The sequence below is a fragment of the Pinus tabuliformis genome, chromosome 9, assembly GCF_031772625.1.
Source record: "Pinus tabuliformis cultivar Carrire ecotype Pingquan chromosome 9, CPIR1, whole genome shotgun sequence".
Classification (NCBI taxonomy): Eukaryota; Viridiplantae; Streptophyta; class Pinopsida; order Pinales; family Pinaceae; genus Pinus; species Pinus tabuliformis.
In genome coordinates this window covers 979,812,368-979,838,710 of record NC_142307.1, presented here as the reverse complement: position 1 = coordinate 979,838,710, position 26,343 = coordinate 979,812,368, and the positions used below count along the sequence as shown (strand labels likewise).

Sequence of the window (26,343 nt, the reverse complement as noted above, 5' to 3'; positions counted from 1 at the left end):
CTAACTATTCATAAGATATTCATCACTTGCACACTTACTACCACTTTGATCTTCATCTCCTTATATAGCTTAGCCCTTATCCAATACCATAAGTCAAAACCATACTCCAGTTGATGGTTTTCTTAGACAGGATCAAAACATTTGTTATTAGGCTCAATACCATAGGGCAATACCATGGTAAGTACCCTTGGTATTTAGAATACCATGGTGTGGAAACTGTACGTGCCTTTGCTTCTTCATACTCGCGTGTGTACGCGGCTTTGCTTAACAGAACCCATGTATACTTCTTGAACTTTCAACTTTATCATTCCTCTGCCTCTGAACTGTTATGCCTTTGTCAAAACTCTCTATCACTTCTGTAGACACATTATGTTGACATCTGTATCAAGATGGTTTCCATCAAAGGACAACACATCAATTTGGTTGTCATCAAGGACAACTCACCAAATAGGTTGCCATCAAGGACAACACATAATTGGACGAAGTTGACTTTTGGAACCTCCTTGAACAAGAAACTAAATCCTTCTTCGTTATTGTCCTTGACTCCATATCCCCAAGTGAATTAGGCATTGGTCCCTCAAAAAGGGTGATCATTTTAACCCTCTTTTTACCCCTTTTCCCTTTCTCCCTAGGTCTAGCCTCATTAGGTCACCTAGGGCATCAATTTCCCGGGAAACTGGCCACAAGAAAACTTCGATCTCCTAGATACAACTGCGTTGGTGGATCCCCTTGCTCTCCTCCAAATTTGAAGTAATTTTGACGGTGGAATCTCTAGATACCTCAAGCCCTAACTCTAGGATCAGGTTTTGCCTAGGTATTACCAAGGCTAGAACCTAATAGGATCAATTTGACATCTTTGAGAGAAAATTATTGTTTGATCATTTCCCTCACCTTGGCTAGGTTAAGAACATCATTGGTTGCCAAAATCCATTCCCTAACCTGGGCTGGGTCCACTTGGCCTTGTGCGTGTTGAAGTTTCTAAGTTTACTTAGTTTAGAAACCCTTCATGCACTTTTTCTAATTTATTCCTACCTACTTGTTATTTTTCTTTAACAAACTATTTACAAAGTAAATACTGAAAATAAACACCAATGCATGCTCAACATATTACATATCAGCAACTAAAAGAAACAAGAACAAACACACCACATGACACCATTATTTTTGGACCAATGTCTCCAGAAAAACCCAATGCGGGAAAACCGGTGCAGCTATCTGAGGGTTTTCTTATTAAGCAATATCAAAGTACAATCTGGGTGTCGTAACTAGCCTACCCAACAGAGAATTTCCTTAGCAACTATGTCTCACAGTTTGAGAGAAATCTCCTGGCTGAAACCCCAGAAAACCCTTCCGGCAGCTTCTCAGCACAAAACTGTTCCTACAACCCCAACGTCTGCCCAATCTGGACTATGTTAGCCCCTCTCTGTCTCACGTTGGCCCTGCGTCAATGTTTCTTGGCCTCCTTCAGCCCCAGGAGGCCCTACATCAGCTCTGGGAGCCTCTGCGTCAGCTATGCTGGCCCCTTCTAGTGCTCTGCACAGCACTTGGCTGCCTCTGCGTCGCCTTGCGCGAGTCCTTGCTGAATCTACGTCACACTCCTCGGCTGCTGCGCTACTCTCCGGGCACAATCTCTACCTTCTCTGTTCCTCTGTACTCAATGCCCCTAATTTGCTCTCCCGATCACTGATTCTATCTCTCTTAGCAAACCCCGCTCTACAAAATAGAATGACTGATCATCTGGTGTGTTCTCTAATGACCCTCAAGCCTCCTCTTATACTTTTCCTGTTGACATCTCAATGGCCGAGATTAAGTCCCTAATCAACGTCTAAGATTAGATCTGGCTTGATCTATGTCTTTTGGACCATTCTAACACATATTCATATTAATACACATTAATATTTTATTTTCCCTAAGTTTAGACTTAGGGACTCCATTAAAAATATTAATTATTTTAATATCTCCTGATCTGTTCAGAATCTGCCCAAACCCTTTCTGGGTATTGGAGATCTCATGTGCTCCAACCTCTCCACCAAATTCCGTGGCTAGAGCACATCCGATGCTACCCCAAATCAACACTGCGGTCCCATTCTTCACCAAAGCCTGTATAGCAAGGTCTACTCGAGAATCCAAGTTTTCATAAGGATTTTAGGGATCGAGAACATCTTTTATAGGTCTTATACTTCTACCTCAACCCTCCAATCCTCACCCCCTTTCCCCTAGAAGATCAAGTCCCTTGCTTGAAGAGCAAGGAAGCCCTATCCTTCAAATTCTTCTAGAAAGGGAATAATTTGAGTCACTCCACCCCTTCATTGGTCTATACTTTATAAGTGACCTCCCAACTACCGAGTCTCCTCCCATCGGTGAAAGTCCGTAAAAAGTAGTTAGTCCTAGCTGTGGTGACAGTGGGCTAAGTCTCAATAGTTGCCCTTGACCTAGCAATTGTCCTTATAGGAACCCCTTTTAGGTCCCCTACTAGTTTGGGCGGTAACAGGGACCACCCCCCTTAGCTTACCTAGGAGAGAGATTGAATGGAAAGAGTTGGCAATAGGTGACAACTCCATCTCTTAGTTTTGCCACCAACCACACCTCGTGGGGTTAAGGGCTTTTCTCACTAATTGTTAGGTGTGCGTGATAGCCGACAAGTAAACAGGGTACTCCTAACCCACTTTTCCTAAGTCTAAGATGGAAAAACTTCAAAATTGGCAAAAATGGTGATTTACTTAGCAAAATTGCTAGGTAGGAATATCACATAAAAAGTAATAAAAGGCCAACTAACATCACAAGTAATTATCAAGTAAGGAAATTCAATTATAATCTACAAGAAATTTGATTTTCCAACTTCAAACATCACCTAGGGCCTTCATTCCATAGTCATTTAGCAATCCCATCTTCAAGGAAACCCCCTTTATGTTGGAGAAGAGCCAATCTACAATGTGAGAAAGAGTAATTGAGGTGACAGTAGGCAGCCTTCCTAAGTTACACAAAGCTAACACCTTGGTGCTTGGGACTTTCAACTTTCTGCATGGTAGATTTTGTTAGAACACCATAAAGGCATTAAAGTATGCATGCAGACCTTGTACACAAAATGCCATCTCTAAAGCATCTTCAATGAAAAGTTATTGGTTCAAATATCAACACATACAATTATGCTTCTAGATAATGTGAATACATAAACATGACTACAGAGTACAGATATCAAACAGAATCTCCCAGCGCCTTAGTAAACTTTTTGGAATCTCTCCTCTCTCTTTATTATTGTCCTGATTAAAGGGTATCTACTCAATTTACTCTTAAAATTTTTAATCAAAAGAGGACCATGGGTCTTTAATCTGGTTAAAAGCCAGGACTAGATATACTACTTTTCAGGGGAATCGTTAGGTACTCCTTATTTTGTTATATGCACCAACCATGCTCTTGATACCTGTTGACCTTTCATTGTTCATTAGTGGACATTAATATAATTTCATTTCATTTAAAAAAATGAGTGGATTGCAGAAACGTGGTGCAAAGAACAAATTCAAAATTCTAATTTTATGGATGACACAGAAGGACCAGTGGAAATCTTATGTAAAACACTACTGATAGTAGAAAAGATCATAAGAAAAGATCTCAACCAAATAATCCGCTGCTGATGCACGCTTCACACACCCCAATCCCCCATATGATATTTCTCCCCAACCTTTCCAGCCGCATTCCTAGGCATAAATTAAAATCATTCAACAATGAGCAGGCATTGAAATGTGGACAACTCATAAACTAAAAAATATACTCCTATCACATTCTGGAATCACTTCATGTGTATAAAGAATCTTAGTACGAGGCACAACAGAGCATATCTAACATATCAGACTGTATACAAGATAGCTACCCTTACATTGTTTAGAAACACTTAATATTATCAATCATCATGTAGTGGAATGGATTCTCTTTATGGAAAGGGAATATTTTACTTTCAAAACCATAATCAGGATGAACGGGAAGGAAAAGCAATGAGCAATAACTACCACCATTATTGTTGCAAAGAGAAGAAATCTGTAAGTGTGCTACAAATAGTATATCATAATACAGAATGATATAAGCAATACATACATAAGATTATTATATTTGTAGTCAGCACCAGAAAATTTTGCCTAGACCATCATTTATGTTTGAAGTTTGAACATCAACCATCTAATAAAAAAAGTGCATATGCAATAGAAATGATCGTTCATCCACATCCTATTTTTGTCAAGATTTATTAGGTGGTAACACACCAATTTAATGAGTTACAGTGAAGAAGGTCCCATTATTTACGGGATGCACTCATGCATGTGTAAATTGTACATACTGTTGTCTTATTGGATTACAAACCCAAGCTATGAAGTAATTAAAGAGTATGCAGGCCAGAATACTTGAAACTACAAAAGGGAGCCTATCCTATGATAAATAGAGCAAGTTTATTCCTTCAATCTTAATTGACAAAAAAAATCCATGTCTAGATAGGAACACCATTCAAAGAAAGCAGTCTTCCATCATGTTAACACTCAAAATGAACTTCTTCAAAGTTCATCTTCATTGATACTGTGAAAAGTTGCTGCAGTTATTGATTTATTTCTCCTACTTATTTACAATAATAAGTTATTTACCAATGCTTTAGTAAATATCAAAATAAATTCAGCTGCATACATCACAAATTATAAACTGAAAATAAAAGGCAAGAGAAACACCAGAATATGAAAAATCACATTAAAACTTGTTTTTGGACAATCGTCCCCGAAAAACCCAATGCGGGAAAACCAGTGCAGCAGATCTCAGGGTTTCTATTATTGACAGTAAATTTCTAAATACAATCTAGATGCCCCAGAGAAATGGCAATCCACTCAGAGAAGATAACTAATAGAAAAATAGTGAAAAATTTCTCATACCGAATCTAGAGATTTTGCACTAGCCCCAGCTCCTGGATAACCCACTGTGCAGTCTCTGTGTTAGCCTACGCAGTCACTGCGTGGAGACTCCCTTTGACTGTGTCACCCTAGCTGTTGCTGCTTCTGCTGCTGAGAAATCGAGATTTCTCCTGCCAATCACCCACAGTGATTCCTGGCACTGATCTCTGCTATCCCCCAGCGATTCTGTGTCAACCTCCTCCAATTGCTGCACTATCCATCCTTGGCACTACGCTAGCTCTTTGATCCTTCACTATCTTCTCTGAAGTATATTCACTGGAACTGGAAATCACTTCCTTCCAGTACTACCTCTGATCCTCACTGCTTGATCACTTGTTCGAATTCCTTAAGCAACCCTGCCCTAGGAATATCGAACTGACTGATCAACTCTCTGCTTCTTCAAATGAACCCCAAGCCTCCTTATACTTTTCTCGTTGAGACTTCAACGAACGAGATTAAGTCTCTAATCAACAGCTAAAATTAAATCTTGACTTGATTTGCTTTCTAGAACATTCTCACCCATATTTTGATTAATACCCATTAATACTTTAATTTTCCTAAGTTTAAACTTAGGAACCCCATTAAAAATATTATTTATTTTAATAAAATACAATCCGGGTGGAATTTCACCAAACGGTTTTTGGGTTCTTTAGAACTCATGTGCCTTAGCCTCTCCACCAATTTTCATGGCTAGAACCAACGTTGCAGGAAGCGCCCCCCCCCCCCGGATCCTAGGTCGGAATCGCGCTCCGTACGGAAGCGTTCCGGAAGCGCGATTCCAAAAAATCCGAAGCGCGATTCCGTTTTTTTAAAACGCTTCCTGGTTTTTAAGAAGCGTGGGCCCCGAAGCGCGCTTCGGATGGCGCTTCGGGCCTCCGAAGCGCCACGCTTCGGGCCCGGAAGCGTGCGCTTCACGCAGCGCTTCGGAGCGCTTCCGAAAAAACCGCGCGGGCAAGGGAAAATACCTCATTTTTTTTAATTTTTTTTTAAAGTTAACTTAACTTAGCAATGAGGGGGTGGGTTAGGGTGAGTTTAGGGTGAGGAATGAATAGAATAAAGCCCCCATTCATTCCTCATTTTCTCACTTTGAGTTTATGAGAGTTGGAGAAGAGAAGAGAGGAGAGGAGAAGAGAAGAGAGGAAAGGAGAGGAGAAGAGAGGAGAGCTTGGAGGAGTGAAGAAGGAGGAGCTAGGAGAAGGAGGAGGAGCTTGGAGCAAGAGCTTGGAGGACTTCATCTACAAGAGCTAAAGAGGTAAGTTCAAACCCCAAACTCCTTGTTTTTTTGAAAAAAAAATTGTATTTTTCTCCTCCCTCACCTACTCTTTCCCATTGTTTCTACTTGCTCCTTTATTTACAGGTTGTCCACCACCTATATCCATATTCCAAGATGGTGTTCTTTTGGCTTCTATGTATCATTCCACTCTTGGTTTTAATGATGGCAAGGGTGAAGAATAGAAGGGAAGAAACAGAAGAGGACATTGGTGATGGTCCTAATAGTAGTGACCCAATGTATGATGAGGAGGAAGGGTTTGAAGAGGAAGGGGATGAACTTGAAGGGGACACTGAAGCACAAGATGGGAAAGGTACATCAACACCCTTGTGGAACTATGTGACCAAACTTGATGGGGGAAAGGGTGGTGGATCTTACAAATTTGTGTGCCCTCATGGTTGTCATGGAGGAAAACCATATTGTGGTTCATATACCCGTCTGAGGAGGCATCTTTGTGGGGTGCTGGACAGTGATGAAAAAAAGGGTTCTGTGGGGGTACAAATTTGCCCAAACATTTCAACTGAAGAAAGAAGAAAATACATCCAAATAGAGATGGCTGCACAACAAAAAAACAAGAAACCAAAAACTCATTCTGAATCAAGTGCAACCTCTAAATTTGGTAGTTGCTCATCTCCTCATGGTACTTCTGCAACCTCTGGAGGTAGAAGAACAATAGGGGATTTCCTTAATGTTACTGGGAGGGATGATGTGGATGGAAAGATAGTCCGTTTTCTTTGTGCTTGCGGTGTACCATTCAATGTGCTTCGCTCTCCCTATTGGCATGACATGGTAAAGGGCATCAATGAAGCCCCAAAAGGATACAAGGCCCCCAACTATGAGAAAGCTAGAACAGTGTTATTAGAAAGAGAAAAAGCTAAGGTTCAAAGAGCTTTGACACGTTTTACAAATGAGTGGGTGGATTCTGGGGTATCCATTGTATCAGATGGGTGGACAAATATTATAAACCAACATTTGATAAATGTTCTTGGTGTTTCTTCTAGTGGTGCAGTATTTATTGCATGTCATGACTCCTCCTCCATCAGTGCAACTGCACAAAACATTGCAGATCTCCTATTGAAATCAATCAAAGATGTTGGTCCGAATTATGTGGTTCAAGTGATCACAGATAATGCAGCAAATTGTAAGGCAGCAGGAAAAATTATTGAGCGTACTCATCCAAACATCTTTTGGTCTGGGTGCCTGGTTCACACATTGAACCTTTTGATGCATGATATTGTGAAACACAAAGATTGTGGGTGGATTGCTGAGGTTTACAGGAAAGGGAAGCAGCTCATTAAATTCATCACAGGGCATACAAGGGTAAACTACTTCTATGGCACTTACTCCAAGTTGCAATTGCTTAAAATTGCAAAGACAAGATTTGCTAGTTATTACCTCACCTTTAGGCGGCTAGTGAAGGTGAGACAAGCTTTAACTAATCTGGTGTGTGCTGAAACATGGGATGAAATTAACACTGACACAGATGGTGCTAATGCAGTCAAGGACACTGTTCTTGACAGTTACTTTTGGTCACAGGTTAAATATATTTTGCAATTCACCAAACCAATTTATTACATGATCAAGTTTGCAGATTCAGATCGACCAGTAATTGGGGAGGTGTATGAGCAAATGGATAGCATGTTAAAGACATTGTTGAGCCTAGAGATACCACCTTGTACAATTATATTCGTGTAGAGGTGCAAAATCGATGGGAAATGCTAAATATTCCATTGCATGCATTAGCATATGTTTTGACACCTAAATACTATCATCCATCATGGCTTTCAACACCAGCACCTGGGGGGGGAAGCAGGAGAAAACCACACCAAGATCAAGAGGTTCACCAAAAATATATGGCTGCATTGAGTAAATTAATCCCTGATGAGGAGGAGGCTGCATTGGTACGGAGACAGGTGAGCAACTATACGCTCAACACTGGTCCATTTGGGAGCATGCATGCAATTAGAGATCGAGAGACTTTTTCTGCTCTTGAGTGGTGGAACATGCATGGAGGGGGTACTCCACTTCTACAGAGTTTGGCATTGCGGGTGCTATCACAGGTGGTAAACACTTCTTCTGCAGAGAGGTGTTGGAGCTCTTATTCTTTCATCCACAGTGTTAAAAGGAACAGGTTGGGTTTAGACCGGGCAGAGAGCTTGGTTTATGTTCATTACAACTTGCGATTGTTGTCCCATTACTGTGAAGATGCAAAGTCTAATAAAGACTTGTTGATTTGGGACAAGAATCCAGAGGAGCCCAATTTGGAGGATGGAGTGTTGCGACTAGAGCAATTAGAGGATTCTCTTTTCCACGTATGTCCATTGTGGTATGAATTTTCCAATTTTCCCTTATAAAGCATTTCTCTAATTCATGTTTTTAATTTTTTTGTTAACTAGTGTCTTTTTTTTGCATGAATTTTTTGAGCGATTCTAGGATGATGATGACCGTGTTGATATGCCACCACCCCCACCCCCATCTGGTCCCTTGGTTCCTAGGTTCCATGGTTCAACACCAACAGCAGGGGGTTCTTCTTCATCAGTTTCAGTGCCACGACTTCCACAGGCACCATCTTCTTCATTGCCACCACGTGGAGGCCCGCCACCACGTTCTATTCGTGGTGGAAGGAGGAGAGATTAGTAGATATATTCACAATCTACTACTTTTTGTCATAGATTACTCATTAGACTTGTAGACTTGTGAATTTGAATTTTGAACCTTTTTGGCTTGGCGGTGACCAAGTGACATATTTTGTAAACATTATTATTTGAATTTTGGACATGACAAATGTTGACAGTTGCTCACTTGCTAGATAAATCATAATATGCTCTATGTTTTATGTTTTATAATATGCTTAAATGTTTTATGTTTTATAATATGCTTAAAAATTTGATGTATGTTTGTAATAGCTAGAATATAGATGATTGTTGTACATACTAGTAACTACAATGGAATCATGGATGCCATATCTATCTTGATTTATGCAAAAATATGCATGTTTTCATGTCTTCTACAATTAATTTGGTATTTGGGATGTTTGTTTTGAGTATAAATGCAAAAAAATATAAAAATATATATATATATAGCAGACGCTTCCGCGGACGCTTCGCTTCCTAGATTTTTGGAAAATGACGCTTCCGCGCTCCCGCTTCCGCTTCCGCGCTTCCACTTCGCTCCCGCTTCGTGCAACATTGGCTAGAACACATTCGATGTGAACAAAAACTAACACTCCCTCTTAGCGAGGAAAGTGCTCTAGCAACAATGTTCAACTGCATGTTGCTCTATCTCTGAAGCATCTTCTTTCTGCACTATTGTTGCCACCGGCATTGTGCTGTTGTTGCTACTATATTGCTACCCATGACACTGCCACTGCCACTACTACATCTATACTACAACTCCCTCTCAAATGCTGCATCACGCTATTTAAAGGGATTTTCCAGCATACCCCTCTGTTCCCCAAAATTGAACAAACTTCGTTCTTCCTAGAGCCTTGGTGAGTACATTTGCTACCTAATTTCTTGTGGGAGAATACTCCAACTATACCGCCCCACGTTGAACACAGTCCCTGATAAAGTGACATTGAATATCAATGTGTTTGGAGCGAGCATGAAACACTGGATTTTCAGAGAGCTTGATACAAGTTTGATTATCGCAGAATATTTTTGTCGCTTCCATCCTTTTCTTGAATAGATTTACAAGCAGTCTACTGAGCCATATAGCTTCACTTGTTGCTTTGCTAGCTGCCATATACGCAGCTTCAGCCAAGCTCAGTGCTACAGACTTATGCTTCTTACTGCACCAGGAGGTCATCCCAAATCCAATACCGAAGCAATACCCAGTGGTACTTTTCTTGTCTACTAAACTTCCTACCCAATTTGCATCAGTGAATCCACTGAATTCGATATCATCGCCCTTAGTGCATCTTAATCCAAAATTGATTGTTCCCCGCACATACATGAGAATGTGCTTTGCTGCTGCCAAGTGCGCCCTTTTTGGTTCCACCATGAACTGACTAAGGGTGTTGACAGCATAACATATGTTTGGCCTAGTGTTGACCAAATACATAAGATACCTAATGAGCTGTCTGTATAATGTGGGGTTCACTTCCTTATCTCCGGAAGCATCTATTTTCTTCCAGTTCGTAATCATATGCATAGCCATAGGTCAACAATCCTGCATTCTAAATCTTTCCAAAATTTCTAATGCATATCTACCTTGGCCAAGAAAGATCTCACCATCCAGTTGCCAAACTTCCAATCCCAAAAAGTAGCGCATTAGCCCCAAATCTTTCATCTCAAATTTTGTTTCTAGTTTCTTCTTGCAATCCTCTATGGCTCTGGATGATCCTATCAAAAATAGATCATGCACATATAATACCAAAATTAACGACTCGCCTTTTACCAACAGATAATAAAGATTACGATCGGCATCGCTCTTGATGAATCCCAACTGCTGTAGTAGTTGTCAATTTGACCATACCAAGCTGTCGGTGCTTATTTCAGCCCATACAAGGCTTTCTTCAATCTACACACATGAGTTCTCTTTTCATGTGTTTCGAGACCTTCTGGTTGTTCGATATATACCTCTTCTTCTATCACCCCATTCAAGAATGTTGTGTTGACATCCATTTGGTGAATCTCCCATCCCATCTGTGCTGTAAGGGATATAATGGATTTGATAGAGGTATCCCGAGCTACTGGGGAAAAGGTCTCTTCATAGTATATTCCTTCCTTTCTAGCATATCCTTTTGTGACGAACCTAGCCTTACACTTGTCTACGCTGCCACCTGCAGCATACTTGATCTTGTGGATCCATCTCGAACCCACAAATGATCTGTTCTCTGGTCTTGGTACAATTTCCCAGACATCATTTGTCATAATGGAACTATACTCTTCTACCACGGCATCCACCCATACCTGGTGTTGTACGTCTTCACAAAAACTAGAAGGCTCTTCGACCTGAACTACCAATGTTGGGTACCTATCAAGTTGTCTACATTGCCTTTTCTCAGCTCTAGGAGCTCCAACAAATTCCTCTATCTCCCTCTGAATCTGTTGTACCTATCGGCTAGTCCTTCCGCTGTTGGTGGGAGATTCCCCTTGTTCCTCTTCCTGTTGTTGTACCTGCTCTAACACTCCTGACTCCTCTTCTCTTGAGAAGATGCTAGTACTGGTTACAGTGCTCAAACCAAATACCTATCTTCCTGCTAGATCTGATCCTTGTTGCTGGACCAGAGGAACATCCTCAGCCTATTCTTCAAAAGGCATCTCTCGAGATTTCCTGAAAGCTCTATCTTCCATGAACTTTACATCCCACCTTAATACAATCTTCCTACTACTCGGAATGTAGATTCGGTACGCCTTTGAAGTCTCGTTGTAACCCACGAGATATCCAACTTCGGCAATCTGCTCTAACTTGCTCCGCTTCTCTTATGGAATATGACAATAAGCCACACTTCTGAATATCCTCAGGTGACTCACTTCTGGCTTCTTTTCCGTGCCCACCCTAGAGAGGCAGTTCCATAAGTATTTCAGGAGTTTTGGGAGTGTGTACAACACTACCATTCAGCCACAACAGGGAGTGTGTATTTCTGGCTAGCTGGAGAATATGCAGGGGGAGTTTGGAGCTATCAGTGATCAAGCATTTGCCGGGAGAGTTAGAGGATTGGGAGAGCAACAAAGGGTCAGCCTTTCTTGTGAGTTTTGGAGCCAACAGAGCCAGGATCCCAGCAATTCGATTTATAGTTACCCGGGGCCTGCGTAGAGAGCCACCACTAGGCTCACGTGGGAGTTGGAGGAAGGAATTGTAGAGTTGGAGTTGGCCAGGAGAAATAGGAGATCACTTAGAGGGCCATTTGAGGAGGATTGCTAGAGTTGGGAGAGTAGAGATTGACAGGATTAGTCACAGCAACAGAATTTGAAATTGGAGGAGGGCCAAGCTGTGAAAGGTCAATTTTTGAAGGTTGGAACCAAGGGAAACCCTTTCTGGGTTTTTCTGGGTTTTGGGCAAGGATCACACTCCTAATTTTATAGAATTTTCTGGGCAGATCTAAGGGGTCAAACAAGGGTCCCAACTCAGCCAGCAGCTAGAGGAGCTAAGGGGAATTTGGGCCAAAATTCCGAGGTCAACATTTGGCCAATTCCTTCGTGGGTTATTCTGGGTTTAGGCCAAGAAGCAAGGAGCTGAAATCTCATATTTTCTAAGCACGAGAAGTACTGATTCCAGCCCTTCGAAGTCAGCAAACAGTGCAGTTTTCTAGGACAGCGCAATTCAGTTTGGTGTAGCAGTGGTAGCATGTCATGTCCCTTCTCAAGCACGTTATTAACAGGGTGTTGCTACACAATTTTGCACATTTTTTATTAGGGAAAAGGACCCCACACTTTCAACTTAGGGGCCAAATCGACTTTATTTAGCTGCTAGTGGAATGTGGGGGTCACCCACATAGGGGTTCAAATTAGCCATTCGATATGCTTGGAGGGAAAATCGAATGGGTGAATGGAGGGGCCCACATGAGACTAAGGGGGCCCAAGGATTTATAAAGAGAGATCAACTCTCATTTTGTTCCCATTCTAAATATTTGACAAACAAACTCACTCTTGTACGCTCTGTTACTTAGCGAGTCTACCAGCTGTTTAGCCACGAGTCTTCCGTAGGGAAGATTCAACCTCTACTTCAGGGGATCATCTGTGCCCGCCCTAGGGAGGCTGTTCCACAGAGATTGCAGGAGTTTCCAGCAGTGATTCACAGCTTAGCCAACCACGTAGAGGAAGGGACTGCGTGTTTTCTAAACAGACAGAAATACGCAGAGGTTAATTTAGCCACCCAAGAGGCCAAAAATCCAAAGTCAAAATTAGAGAAATTCCCTTCTGGTTTTTTCTGGGTTTTGTCCAAGGAGTCTAAGGCTAAAAGCGAAGAATTTTCTAGGCCGTTTTTGGGCACTTTCCAGCAGGCCGAAAGTCAGCAGACGTAGCTGGAGAGCAACTCCCAATAGGCCGAAAATCCAAAGTCAAAACCAGAGAAATTCCCTTTTGGGTTTTTTCTAAGGAGTCTAAGGCTAAAAGGGCAAAATTTTCTGGGCAGTTTTTGGGCACTTTCCAGCAGGCCGAAAGTCAGTAGATGTAGCCGGAGAGCAGCTCCCAAGAGGCCGAAAATCCAAAGTCAAAATCAGAGAAATTCCCTTCTGGGTTTTTCTGGGTTTTGTCCAAGGAGTCTAAGGCTAAAAAGGAAGAATTTTCTGGGCAATTTTTGGGCACTTTCCAACAAGCCGAAAGTCAGTAGATGTAGACGGAGAGCAGCTCCTAAGAGGCTGAAAATCCAAAGTCAAAATCAAAGAAATTTCCTTCTAGGCTTTTCTGGATTTTGTCCAAAGAGTCTAAGGCTAAAAGGGCAGAATTTTTTGGGCAGTTTTTGGGCACTTTCTAGTAGGCCGAAGTCAGTAGATCAGTGGTTTACTGGGACAGCGCAGAGCATAGTAGAGCAGCAGTTGAACAACCATCTTTCCAGCTATTCTACCACCTGGGTTTGGTCCAACTTGTCCTTGAGACAAGCCCAGGTGCACTAATCCATTTATATATTGTACTCATTCTCTCATATTTCATAATATATGGCTCAATAGTTCCAGTATTACAGTGTTTCATGGGTGTTTGCTAAATGTTTTTAATTTTCCATTGTTGCATTGTTTGTTTAATTGGTTTATCACTTAAATTCTTGTTTAGGAACATTACAGTGGTATCAGAGCATGATCTTGGCCCAGCTGTGGGTAACCAATAAGATCATGGGAGATTTGGGCATGTATGCACATTGACGAGTTACACCGTACACTACCCATGGCTCAAGGGAGATTCAGTATGCAGGGATTCTAGGGTGGAATCCGCTGGAGTGATGAGAGGTTGGCTCAGTTGAGGAAGGTGTCAAACCAGATCCATCCTTGTCCTTACAACATAGACACTAGAGGGGCACAAGCCGTGGGAGTACAACCATCTACACTATGTGGGGAAAGCTGACAGAATCAGGGCACCAGATCTCCTAGAAAGGAGCAGGCAGGCCAGAGACAGTTAGAGGATGAGTCAAGGAGATGATTTTGCTGGTGGAGACTTGGTCTTAGACATTAGGGGCCTGAGGAGGGGATTGAACATGAGGTAGAGGACACGCGGGAGTGTGAGGATCACATTGGTATACCCAGTGTGGCACAAGAGTCACCATTGTTGGAGGCCTCTTTGATAGCACCGGTTGACACCTTGGAGAAGAAAGTAGAGCATACACCCATAGGACCATCCATTGATGAGGTGTCAAGAAACATCCCCACTGTTGATGAGGAGTCAATAGATACAGAGGCATCCAGATCTATGACACAATTGTCGGATGACAGTCACCTACAGCTGACTGATAAGCATGTGCTACATGTTGGGTTGTCTAGGGAGGAGCAGTTAGAGGCTCATGTCGAGCCCAAGATGGAGGAGGATGTGCAACCATCCTTTGGGCTAGCCAGTGATGAGGGGCAACATAGAGACCACACATTGGGATTTCAGCACAGTTCGCTTCAGAGGCACACTGACAGGATCTACAGCATTATCAGCCCATCCTTACGCATTGGATTGACAGAATCAGAGTTGTTTAGACATGCCAAAACGAATGACCAGGTTAGCAGCACTGTTGGGTCACCTTTGCCCATTGGAGAGAGAGACAGAGCTACCTAGTCAGATCTCATGTGTTGACTTGGGTAGTGGGATGAGACAATCAGAGTTGCACAAGACGCAATATCCGCATGTCGAGCTTGTTTTATGTGCTAGAGTTTGTGCATTCAATCCCTCTCTTGGGGTTGGATGGTGAGAGATTTTGAGTTGGTACCCAGTGGAGAGGGCTAGACTCATGGAGATGGTCGTAGTTTGGTGTAAAGCTCAGTGGGATCTCTCATACATTGAGGGTGTTGAAGGCCCAAGTTCGCATTGGGATCCAAGCGGGACTTCCTATCTGATATCAAACATGTGGGATGCTTATGGCATTGATGAGGTAGTCAACCCCATGCCTGAGCGCATGCATTCCTTAGGGGAGCTCTAGTTGACGCTAGTGGCCAGGTGGTTTGTGAGCAGAATCCATTGGTTATTTTGGCATGTTGGTTGCACATGGGGGCACAGGATGATTAACATTCTCTGGCAGGAGCTGGTTCGAGGTGGCATGGGTAGGCCACCAGACCGGATATTGTATGGAGATGATGTTCTCCCATTGAGGTTTAGGACTCAGGGGTCACAGACGATCGGCACAGTAGAGATATCCCCCCTAGCAGGAGTGGAGTTAGGGTGCTCAGGTCTACTAGGATGGACAAGGGGACATGACGCATGTCATGGTGGGGTCACTATCAGAGTGGCAGACACTTTGGCACATGCAGGATACCATATGTTACAGGGTGGTATGATAGTAGGCAATGGTACACAAGACTACACAGAGTTAGGTCGTAGCGTTCAGTGTTATATAGAGGGATGTGGCCTGATGCATACAGACCCAATTCTAGGCCATAGCACCCAGTGGTGTGCAGGGCTATGTAGCGAGGAGCAGTGGTCTGCAGAGGAGCATGGAGATACATGGTGGTATACCATAGCATGGCAGTGTACACTATGGGGTAGCAGGAGTGACTAGCATCGCATTGAGGACGAGCGAGGAGTGACAGGTGCAGTGACACAAGCAGGGCACAAGAGGGTACAGGATGGTATAGCCATAGTCGGGGGTATCCAGTGGTCTACAGGGATAGGTTGCGCATATAGTGGCATTTCATGGAGTGCGGTGGTACTTGGTGGTATGCAGTGACACATGATGCGGTGCAACGGGCTCTTGGAGCTTTGCCTCTAGGGAGACTTATGGACAGGGATAGTAGGTGTACCATTGGATGCAACTCACCTAGGATCGATGAGGACATTGTCGAGCATTTGGGGACACCATGTTTAGTGGAGGCAGGGCCTCGAGGGAGTTATCAGCAGATCTGAGGCAGAGAGAGGGTCGTCCATAGGATTACTCTTGAGCATTCTGGCAGACTCTTGATCATACTCTTTGGGACATACCCACCCATCATCCTCCAGTGTTGCTTACAGTCGCAGAGAGTTTGGTTGTTTCACTTTGACACTCTCCATTCAAGTAGAGTGGGGGACTCACCTTAGGCACTTGGATGAGACACCACATGTCATGGGCTGAGAGGAGACTCTCCAGTTGAGACACTTGGTAGGTGCACAAGTTGACGGTTACAGACTTAGGAATGGCATGATTGATTGTCGAGGTAGCATATGTTCCACCCCTAGGTTCACACTTGGGGAGATGACCGAGAGGGAGTTACATGGTGCTTTTTCAGTTGGACAGATTCAGGCGTTAGGGGAGCATGAGATGCGGAGGACAATAGTCCTTGTTGGCAAGATGATGCCTAGGCTTTTGGCAGTACCCGAGCACATCATCAGGAGCTGGGATAGTAGATCTCGCTATGTGATTTGGCAGGCACAGAACAGTTGGATATTTGCGGCACAGGTTCTTGATGCTCAGTGCCTACCTATTGGATACCTACAGGAGGCAGAGACGGGGCACAAAGGGGTCCCAACAACCAGTAGCATATCACAGCGACAGACAGAGAAGACCTCCAGTATGGTTATGGGATCCAAGGATCCAATGGATTGGTGGGATACTTCACTCCTCAGTGAGCATGGTCGGGATAACAAGTGGACTGATTCGTTCACAGGCGGACACATGGGCGATCACCGAAGTCCTCACTATATGACAAGGCAAATTGTTGCTCCGGATTTGGGTTAGCCATGGAGTGATAGGTGTTGGCATTGTTGAGTCACTTTGGCAAGATTGACCTAGCCTCGATCATCGCATAGATTATGACCGAGAGTTATGGGAGAGGAAGTTCTGGTATGAGCATGCTAGGCAATCATTCATGACGAGAGTGTCACGATGTCAACAAGATAGGTTCCTTCTGCGATGGGCAAGGGATTCTGGCATAACAGAGCTGAGCAGTTCAACTACCCGTAGAGGTGAGATGGTTTCTACAAGGGAGGGTCATGCAGATCTTCCATTTGGTTTTAGTGATTTATTGATGGTGTGGCGAACTTCACCGGTGTGGCAAGGTGATCGACAGGAGGAGATCAGGGGAGGCCCAGGTAGACAAGGGTTCAATTTCACTAGGATTGGATTGCATCTTCAGGAGTTTACTCTTGTAGTGCATGAGATGGACTAATCGGTAAAGCAGCCTCATGAGGATTTGGGCAGAGTTTTACATCAGGATGCTCTACTTATTAGTGATAGACACAGGGGTTCTAATGCCCATATCTGGCAGGATAGTGAGTGGAGCAAGGGGGTCTTCACGTTGATAAGGTTGGCTTGGGATCCTAGTATAGAGGGACTCCTTCACTATCAGATAGTACAACAATCAAGGATGATCCAATGGCACATTTGGGACCCTGGTGAAGTTTGCAATGATAGTGGGGGTCCACAGTTAGAGAGGGTGTTTGTCCAGGCATTGCTTGAGGATAAGCGATGGTTGGTGCATTGGAAGAACTTGCCAGATGAGGATTCCACCTGGGAGGGTGAACATATTTTGGAGCACACAGCTTTGACGTTGCTTGAGGGCAAACAACATTTGGGAGGGGAGGACTGTCATATCCCTTCTCAAACACGTTAGTAACAGGGTGCTACTACACAATTTTGCACATTTTTTACTAAGGAAGAGGGCCCCACACTTTCAACTTAGGGACTTAGGGGCCAAATCAACTTTATTTAGCTGCTAGTGGAATGTGGGGGCCACCCACATAGGAGTTCGAATTAGCCATTCGATATGCTTGGAGGGAAAATCGAGGGGGTGGATGGAGGGGCCCACGTGAAGCTAAGGGGCCAAAGGAGTTATAAAGAGAGATCAGCTCTCATTTTGTTCTCCTTCTGAATATTTGACAAACAAACTCACTATTGTACGCTCTGCTACTTATCGAGTCTACCGGTTGTTTAGCCACAAGTCTTCTGCTGGGAAGATTCAACCTCTACTTCGGGGGACCATCCGTGCCCGCCCTGGGGAGGTTTTTCTATAGAGATTGCAGGAGTTTCCAATAGCAATTCACAGCTCAACCAGCCACGTAGAGGAAGGGAACTTTTGTTTTCTGGGCAGCCATAAATACGTAGAGGTTGATTTAGCCACCTAAGACGTCGAAAATCCAAAGTCAAAATCAGAGAAATTCCCTTCTGGGTTTTTCTAGGTTTTGTCCAAAGAGTCTAAGGCTAAAAGAGAAGAATTTTATGGGCAGTTTTTGGGCACTTTCCTGCAGGCCGAAAGTCAGCAAATGTAGCTGGAGAGCAGCTACCAAGAGGCTAAAAATCCAAATTCAAAATCAGAGAAATTCCCTTCTGGGTTTTGTCCAAGGAGTCTAAGACTAACAAGGCATAATTTTCTGGGCAGTTTTTGGGCACTTTCTAGCAAGCTGAAAACCCAAAGTCAAAATCAGAGAATTTCCCTTCTCGTTTTTCTGGGTTTTTCCCAAGAAGTCTAAGGCTAAAAGCGTAGAATTTTCTGGGCAGTTTTTTGGCACTTTCCAATAGGCCGAAGTTAGTAGATCAGCGGTTTACTGGGACAACGTTGAGCATAGTAAAGCAGCAACTGAACAACCATCTTTCCAGCTATTCTACCACCTGGGTTTGGTCCAGCTTGTCCTTGAGACAAGCCCATGTGCACTACTCCATTTATATATTGTACTTATGCTCTCATATTTCATAATATGTGGCTCAACAATTCCAGAATTACAGTGGTTCATGGGAGTTTGCTAAATGTTTTTAATTTTCCACTGTTGCACCGTTTGTTTAATTGGTTTATCACTTAAATTCCTATTTAGGAACATTACATAGCAGCCTCCAGTTCAGCATTTTCTCACCTGGGTTTTGCCAAGCTTGTCCATTGAGACAAGCCCAAGGGCACCATTCTATTTTACTATTGTATTTTGCTCCTGAAGAAGTAATAAAATGGCTCAACGGTTCTCTATTTCCAGTGTTTCCATGGGTGCGTAATGTATATTTCGTTTTTCTGATTGCTAGGTTGTTTGCATGCTTTGTATATCACTTACATTCCTGTTTAGAATCATTACAGATAGAAATGGCGTCTGTATTGAAAGCATACAAGGACAACCGAAGTAGCAATATATATGGTTGGAGGAAATTCATCTAGCAAGTTAGAAGATAAAGAAATCATCATACATCATCATCATTAGGAAGGAGCATTTGCAGAATAAGGATCATCAAGATCCTCCATTGGCATCTTTATTAGAAGATTCACCTTACTAAGAAGAAGCAAGTGCCTCACAGATAGTCCACATTCCACCATGTGTGGGATCCATTGGTAAGGTATGATGACCAAGATGTGCAATATGTCAAGTTGGTTGAAGTACTTTCATCTTCAAGCAAGAAAAGGAAGTTGCTAGAAGGAAGTCTAGATGACCAAAAGAAGGAAAAGGTATGTATATATTTAATAGATAAAGTCATGTCATCATATAGTTGCAGATAGCATGGTTGAATGCTCTATCTCATGAGCATGATCGAAGAAGAAGGATCTCTTCCATTAGAATGATGCATGAAGGCATGTAGACAATGTGCCTTGAACTCTTCTACATATTGATAAGATGAAATCAACATAATATGACCTCATATGGAATATGAGGTGATTGACAATCATGGTTCCTAATAAAGAAGATTCTGAAGAAACCAATATGTGAAGAAGATGAAAGAAGAGTTTGTGGGAAGATGCATCTATAAGATAAGGAATCAACATCTGATATTGACTAGAAGGATTAGCTGTGTCATCTCCATGTAGAAGGTATGATGACCCTGATATGTATGCTAGGAGAGGAGAACTTTTGTAATGATTGTCTTGGAGATGGATTCATACATGTGCTAGATGTTGATGTTGCTACAAGTTGATATCATGACGAAAGGCCATCATAAAGAGGTAATTTGATTTATTTTAATTTGTTATTTTTGAAAAGCATCTGGTTGGGTTAAAACAAGGCTACCAAAAAAGGGTTTTAGAAGTCACCTAGAGGCTGTACTCTTGAGATTGGATGGAAGATCCTGAAAGAACATGACTTGGAAGAGGTAGTTGTATGAAGCCAAATGAGGACTAGAAAATCACTTTCCGATGAAGAGAAGGATGACATGACTATTGGTTCAACCCTATGGTTCGTTGAAAGGAGGTGATGTAGAAGATGGTCGATGCCCTACGAAGAAGTTATGATGAAGATGGCTCCATAATAAAGAAGTTGAAGTCATTCATGACATAATGTTGCAGAAAGAGGAGTCCTACAAGCAACTGAAAGTACCATGATCTCCACCAAAGAGCAGATAGTTGTTGTTGGAAACAAGTCCCTAATTGAGAGGGAGCTTGGGCAAGTCCCTTGTTAAAAGGGAGCTTGGGAATATTCCTTTTTATAGGAATGTGTAGATCCTCCCTAGTTGAGAGGGAGAGATAGACACATCATTCTTGTCTTCATGTTATGAAGAATGAATGGAGGATTGGGTAAGCATCTGAGATTGATTTTGATACTCTTTGAGGATGTGGTAGGGCATCCACTAGGTAAGAGTAGTCGAAGAGGAAATTCCTTGAGGATGTGTTAATCCAAGACAGGAATTGTCCTAAAAGGACATACCTTGTGAACATCCAGATGGGGTATGTGCCTTGAGAGACAATGATGAAAGGTGTCTATTAGTCATTGTCTCGCCAGCATTGTGCTCTAATCTTGTGGAGAGATAGAGTTGTTAATCATGGCCTTGCTATGTGACAATGTTGGTTAATATAATGAGATGCAATGATATAAGCTGATATGATAGCTTATGAGATGGCTTACCAATATGACTATTCTTATGATAATTCTTCAGTATGAGAATGTCCAAGTACCTTGTATGAATTATGAATACCTCCCTAGTTAAGAGGTAGTGTTGAAAAGTGTAACTACATTCAGTCTTCATAATGTCTATTATAATCATGATTTTATATTAAGAGAAAAGAAATTTATTATTGTCATTCTTAATGCATGGGTTTCATGCTCAAGATAAATTTATTTATAGGTCAAGCACCCATTGAGTGCTTCTAGGTTTGTCATAGAATTATGATGTCAAAAGAGTCATTGTCATACATGTAAGACCCCTTTGGGTATGTTATATCTTGTAAAGAAATTTTTTGTATAGTCAAAAAGTGTCATAAGGACCCTCCAAGACCTTGTCAAACTAGCAACAACAAGTCGGCCTTCGTAACATGACAAGTCGGCATCATGTAGGGCTATTCGACCTCAAAGAGAAGCCTATATATAAGAGACATCAACCTCACTTGAAGATCATCCAATCATCACACAAGAAGTTTGATCAAGCAAGAGAAAGAGACCAAAAAGAGCGAAGAAGAAAAGGACTAGAAGAAGGAAAGAAACGAAGTCTTTTGGGCTATCCTCTCCTCACACATGAGAAGTTTAGGGCAACATCACTGTTAGTTTTTGTAGCATCGAATGTGTTCTAGCTACGAAATTCGGTGGAGAGGCTAGAATACATGAGATCTCCAAAACCCAAAAATCGTTTTTGGAAATTCCTCCTAGAAGTGTCTCAATTAGATTATTAATTGTTTTTTAAATATTTCCAAAGTAACTTAGGGAATATGGTTAATTAATTAGTATTAAATGAGATAAGGTGAGAATCATCTAGAAACTCATACGGATCGATCCAGAGATGATCCTAACCATCAATTATGTTTTAATCTTGGACGTTGGTGCTCCAATAGAGGATTATAAGAGAAGGTCGATGTGGTGATGGAGAATGCACTTCAACAGTGCGATTTCTGAGCAGATCGATTTCCAGAGTAGCAGCAGTCAGTTGCCGAAGAGAGAGCTAGAGATCGAAGCAATGAGAGAGGGGCAGGGACAGTGAGGCTGGAGGAGGCATTCCAAATCTAGCGAGTACATTTGCAGAGAGGCAAAAGATCCATAGAGAGTCTGACGTTGGAGCAACGCAGCAGCCTCTAGAGGCAAGATCGATTCGTTGAGAGGGAGAGACGTTTTTAGTTCCAGAGGCGAGGAAGAAGTCCCAAAGTGCCAAACAAGCATCTTTCCAGTCAGCAAAACGCAGAATGGCTTCATTAGAGACCAATCTAAGGCTAGAGCAGCACAGAGGATGACGCAGAGGGACAGAGGGTCGAATTTCCGAAGTCAAGTCGTGTTAGGAGTTTGCCTGAGGGGTGAGGAAAATTCCTAACTAGATTTTTGCCAGTGTTTTTCTCTGTAGGATTGCTAGATTTCGGCATCCAATTGTACTCAAATTTTCTCAGGGCTGCATAATAATAAAAACCTCAATTGTTGCACCGGTTTTCCTGCATTGGGTTTTTCCGAGGACTTTCATCTAAAAATAATTTTGTTAACTTTATATGTGCATGCTAGCATTTCTCAGCTTCCAACATTTTATTTTTCCACAAAAATTTATTTGTGAAGGCTGCAGTGCGTTTATTTCGATATTTTTCATAGCAGATAAATTGTTAATTGATTAACAATTAGGAGAAATAATTCCAGTTGTTGCAATAGGATTCCAGTTTGAAATTTTCATATGGTATTAGAGTGCAGTTGATCAGACGGAGAGCTCAGAGGCGAAACGAAGGAATTTCGCCGCTCAGTGTGGGCAGAGGGTCGAAATTCCCAAGGGCAACGCAATCATTCTACCAAGAGGCCGAGTTACGTGGGGAGGTTCGATTTTTTTTGAGTGAGGGGCAGAAAAAATTTGATCTTTCTAAATCGAGTGATTCCAGAGGTAGAGGGAGCATCTCAGAGTTTTTATTGGGCAGATCTCTAGCTGGACGCAATGGTTTTTGTAGCAGTTCGCTAGAGTAGAGCTAGCGTTGGGGTGAAAGAGAGAAGAACGCACACAGAGGGAAATTTTTCCTCAGAGAACTTCTAGCCTCAAGGAGTTCAATTTTCCTCGCAAATCGATAGTGGTTGTTAGGAAATCTCCTCACTCCATAAGGGAGTGCAAATAGTAGTGCAGCAGCCAAGCAGAAGGAAAGAGGAAGTTTTCGATAGTTCGTTGAGATGGCCACTATTGGGCTTCGTGATCAGGACAGGTTGGATGGAGCTCCCAACTACTTCATCTCGAAGGCAAGTATGTCCTTCCTTCTAGATGAATATGGCCTAAAACCCTATATTGATGCAGTGGTGGCAATTCCCATGGATGCAAATCAGCTAAAAGAGTGCAAGAAGGAGATGGCGCGGGCGAAGCGGTTGATCCTAGACAAAGTCGGGGATCATATAGTCTCGCATATAGCTGGCAAAGATATTGCCAAGTAGATGTGGGATGCTCTCGCCATGCTATATCAGGGTACTTCCAAGCAGTGGAAGATGTACCTCAAGGAGAAGCTGAGGCTCATCTGGATGCAGAAGGGGGAAGGCATAGACCCCTTCCTCACTAGGATTCAAGACGTCCAGTACCAGTTGTCAGTTGTTGGGGCAGCACGTCAACCCACAGAGCTAGTGAGATTAGCACTCAATGGTGTGTCCAAGGAGTAGCAAGTCTTTGTCCAAAGCATATTGCACAGAGACAAGTTACCAGAGTGCGACAAGATGTGGGCTGACTTGTAGCAGGAGGAATTGAGGCAAGATCTTCTAAAAAGCTCCATTAGTGGCAGCAGCAGCGGATCGAAGCAGGTGAAGGAGGAGAATTGGCCCTCGCATCTAAGGGCCCCAGTCAGGGACAGGGGGAACAGAGAAAGATGAAGGACCTATCAAAGGTCAAGTGCTTTAGGTGTGGTGAGCTCGGTCAATATAGTACCCAGTGTCCTCTCAGGAAGAAGGACAAGGAGAAGAAGCAAAACCAGCAGGAAGCTTTAGCAGAGATCGATAGGCTTTACTCTAGGCTAGAAGAAGAATTCGCCATGTTTGCCGATATAACTCTAGGAGTAAGGTGGGCTGACTTTGTGTTGTAGCCCCAGAGCTATACAGATGGGCAGAATCCTTGAGGAAGTCCACCTCATGGATCAATACGTTGCTACAGGGGCCCACAATACTTAGCAATAGGATGGATCAGTGGCAGTAGATTCAGTCAGAGGTCGAGTGAGAGTTGCAGAGACTAGTAGCAATCAAATGCTGGGAAGTGCAGTGCAGAGTTGGTTGCAGTGCAGTTGTTGTTGATTTGGGGTAGCATCAGATGTGCTCTAGGCCTCAAATTTTGCAGGGAGGCTTGGGCACATGTATTCCAAAGAACTTAGAAAGCATTTTGGGAAATTCCACCGAGAAACGATTTTATTAAAATAATTAATATTTTTAATGGAGTTCCTAAGTCTAAACTTAGGAAAATTAAAAATATTAATAGGTATTAATCTAATTGTGGTAGTAACTTCTAGAAGAAGACGGAGATCAAGTTAAATCGATCTGAGCCTTTGATTAGGAGTTAATCTAGGCCGTTGGTTGTCCAACATAAAGATATAAAAAGAGGCTTGAGGGTCATTTGGAAAATACACCGAGAGATCAAGAGATTGAATTTCTAAAGTGAGAAGTTCTCAAGAGGAAATTTTGATCGAGTAGATTTCTTGCAGTTTAGGGGCAAGGATAGTTGGGTTGGAGTATCTTCTCCAGAGCTCAGGATACACAACAGAGAGAGGCAGAGAGACACCAGAGGGGTTGACGCTGAGCCAGAAGGGCCCACACAGAGCTTGACACTAAGCCAGGAGGTCTCACACAGAGGCAGCGCAGTGACCCATGCAGAAGCCTGAGTTTTGCAGAGGAGCTGACATTTCTGAGCTGGGAGGGTTGGAAAGTGCTCCAGAAGGCAACATGTTTCCTATTTGAGCTGATGCGGAGCCTCAAAGAGCTCCACGCAGGCCCACGTAGTTACTGCGCAGGGGCAACGTAGTTGTAGCCGGGGACAGTTGATTCAGCTGCCGAAACAGCTGGGATTTGCCGGGTAGAGTGAGGTAATCTCACAATTCTTCTCTGCCAGTTGTATTTCTCTATAACTAGATTGTCGGGAGGGCATCCAGAGTTGTATTCAGAAACTACTGCTTAATAATATAAAACCCTCAGAGTTGTTGCACTGGTTTTCCCGCATTGGGTTTTTCTGGGGACATTTGTCCAAAAATAATGGTGTCAATTGTGTTGTATTTTCCTTCTTGCTGAGTCTCTTGTTTCTGCTTATAATTTAATTAAGTGAAGGTTGCAGTAGTATTTACTTCGACATTTACCGTAGAACACAATAAATAACTTGTATGGATTAACAAGTAGGAGAAGGAACATCAGTTTGCTGCAGTAGGAATTCCGGTCAAGAAATTCACACATGGTACCAGAGCTGCAGGTGAAGCAAGAAGAGCAAAGCCAATAGATCCAGTGTTGAGCAGAAGCAAGAGTTCGAAAATGTTGCAGGAGGCAGAAATTCAAAACCTCAGAGGGTTGATGCAGTTCCACGTCGGGAGGGCAGATTTTCGAGGTAGCCTCTCTCCGAGTAAGTCGACGGAGAGAAGAACTTCTAGTTCGAATTTTTGTCAGGGCAGAGGGAACAGTGTTGAAGCCTCAGTGTAAGAGAGCTAGTGGGACGTGGATCTTTAGCAGGCAGATTTTCGAGGTAGCCTCTCTCGAGTAATTCGACGGAGAGAAGAACTTCTAGTTCGAATTTTTGTCGGGGCAGAGGGAACAGTGTTGAAGCCTTAGTGTAAGAGAGCTAGTGGGACGCAGATCTTCAGCAGGCAGATTGTTGGGCTGAAAAAGGTCAGAAGAGAGAAGAAAAGCACCTTGTGGGAACTTTTCCTCAGCAGACTTCCGGCCGAGAAGTTTGTTTTCTCATTGGTTGAGCAACAGCAGTGAGAAGTAGAAAGGGGATTTTCGACATTTTTGGTAGATATGGTAACCAGTGGCTTGAGGGATTAGGACAGGTTGGATGGAGCATCCAACTATGTCATCTGGAAGGCTAGAATGTCTTTCCTTCTAGATGAGCATGCCCTCAAGATGTACGTCGACAGTGTGGTGGCTGAACATGCAGATTCAGATCCATTGAAGAAGTACAGAGCTGAGATGGCAAAGGCCAAGAGGATGATCTTGGATGGAGTCAAGGATCACATGGTGTGTCACGTTGCTAGCAAAGGGACTACTAAGGAGATGTGGTATGCCTTAGCCACATTATATCAGGGAT

The 26,343-nt window shown here is 42.9% G+C and overlaps 1 protein-coding gene across 6 annotated transcripts in view; it reads right to left on the bottom strand.

The window, feature by feature from the left end:
- Nucleotides 1-26,343, bottom strand: part of LOC149152008 (propionyl-CoA carboxylase) — a 522,038-nt gene that overhangs the window by 234,349 nt on the left and 261,346 nt on the right. For 5 of the 6 annotated variants that reach the window (XM_089439612.1, XM_089439615.1, XM_089439613.1 and 2 more), the window contains one exon: nt 3,615-3,695. The exons of the other annotated variant lie outside the window; for it this stretch is intronic. In XM_089439612.1, coding sequence (XP_089295738.1) covers nt 3,615-3,695 — 81 coding nt within the window. The remainder of the gene's footprint in view (nt 1-3,614; nt 3,696-26,343) is intronic. 6 annotated transcript variants of the gene reach the window in all.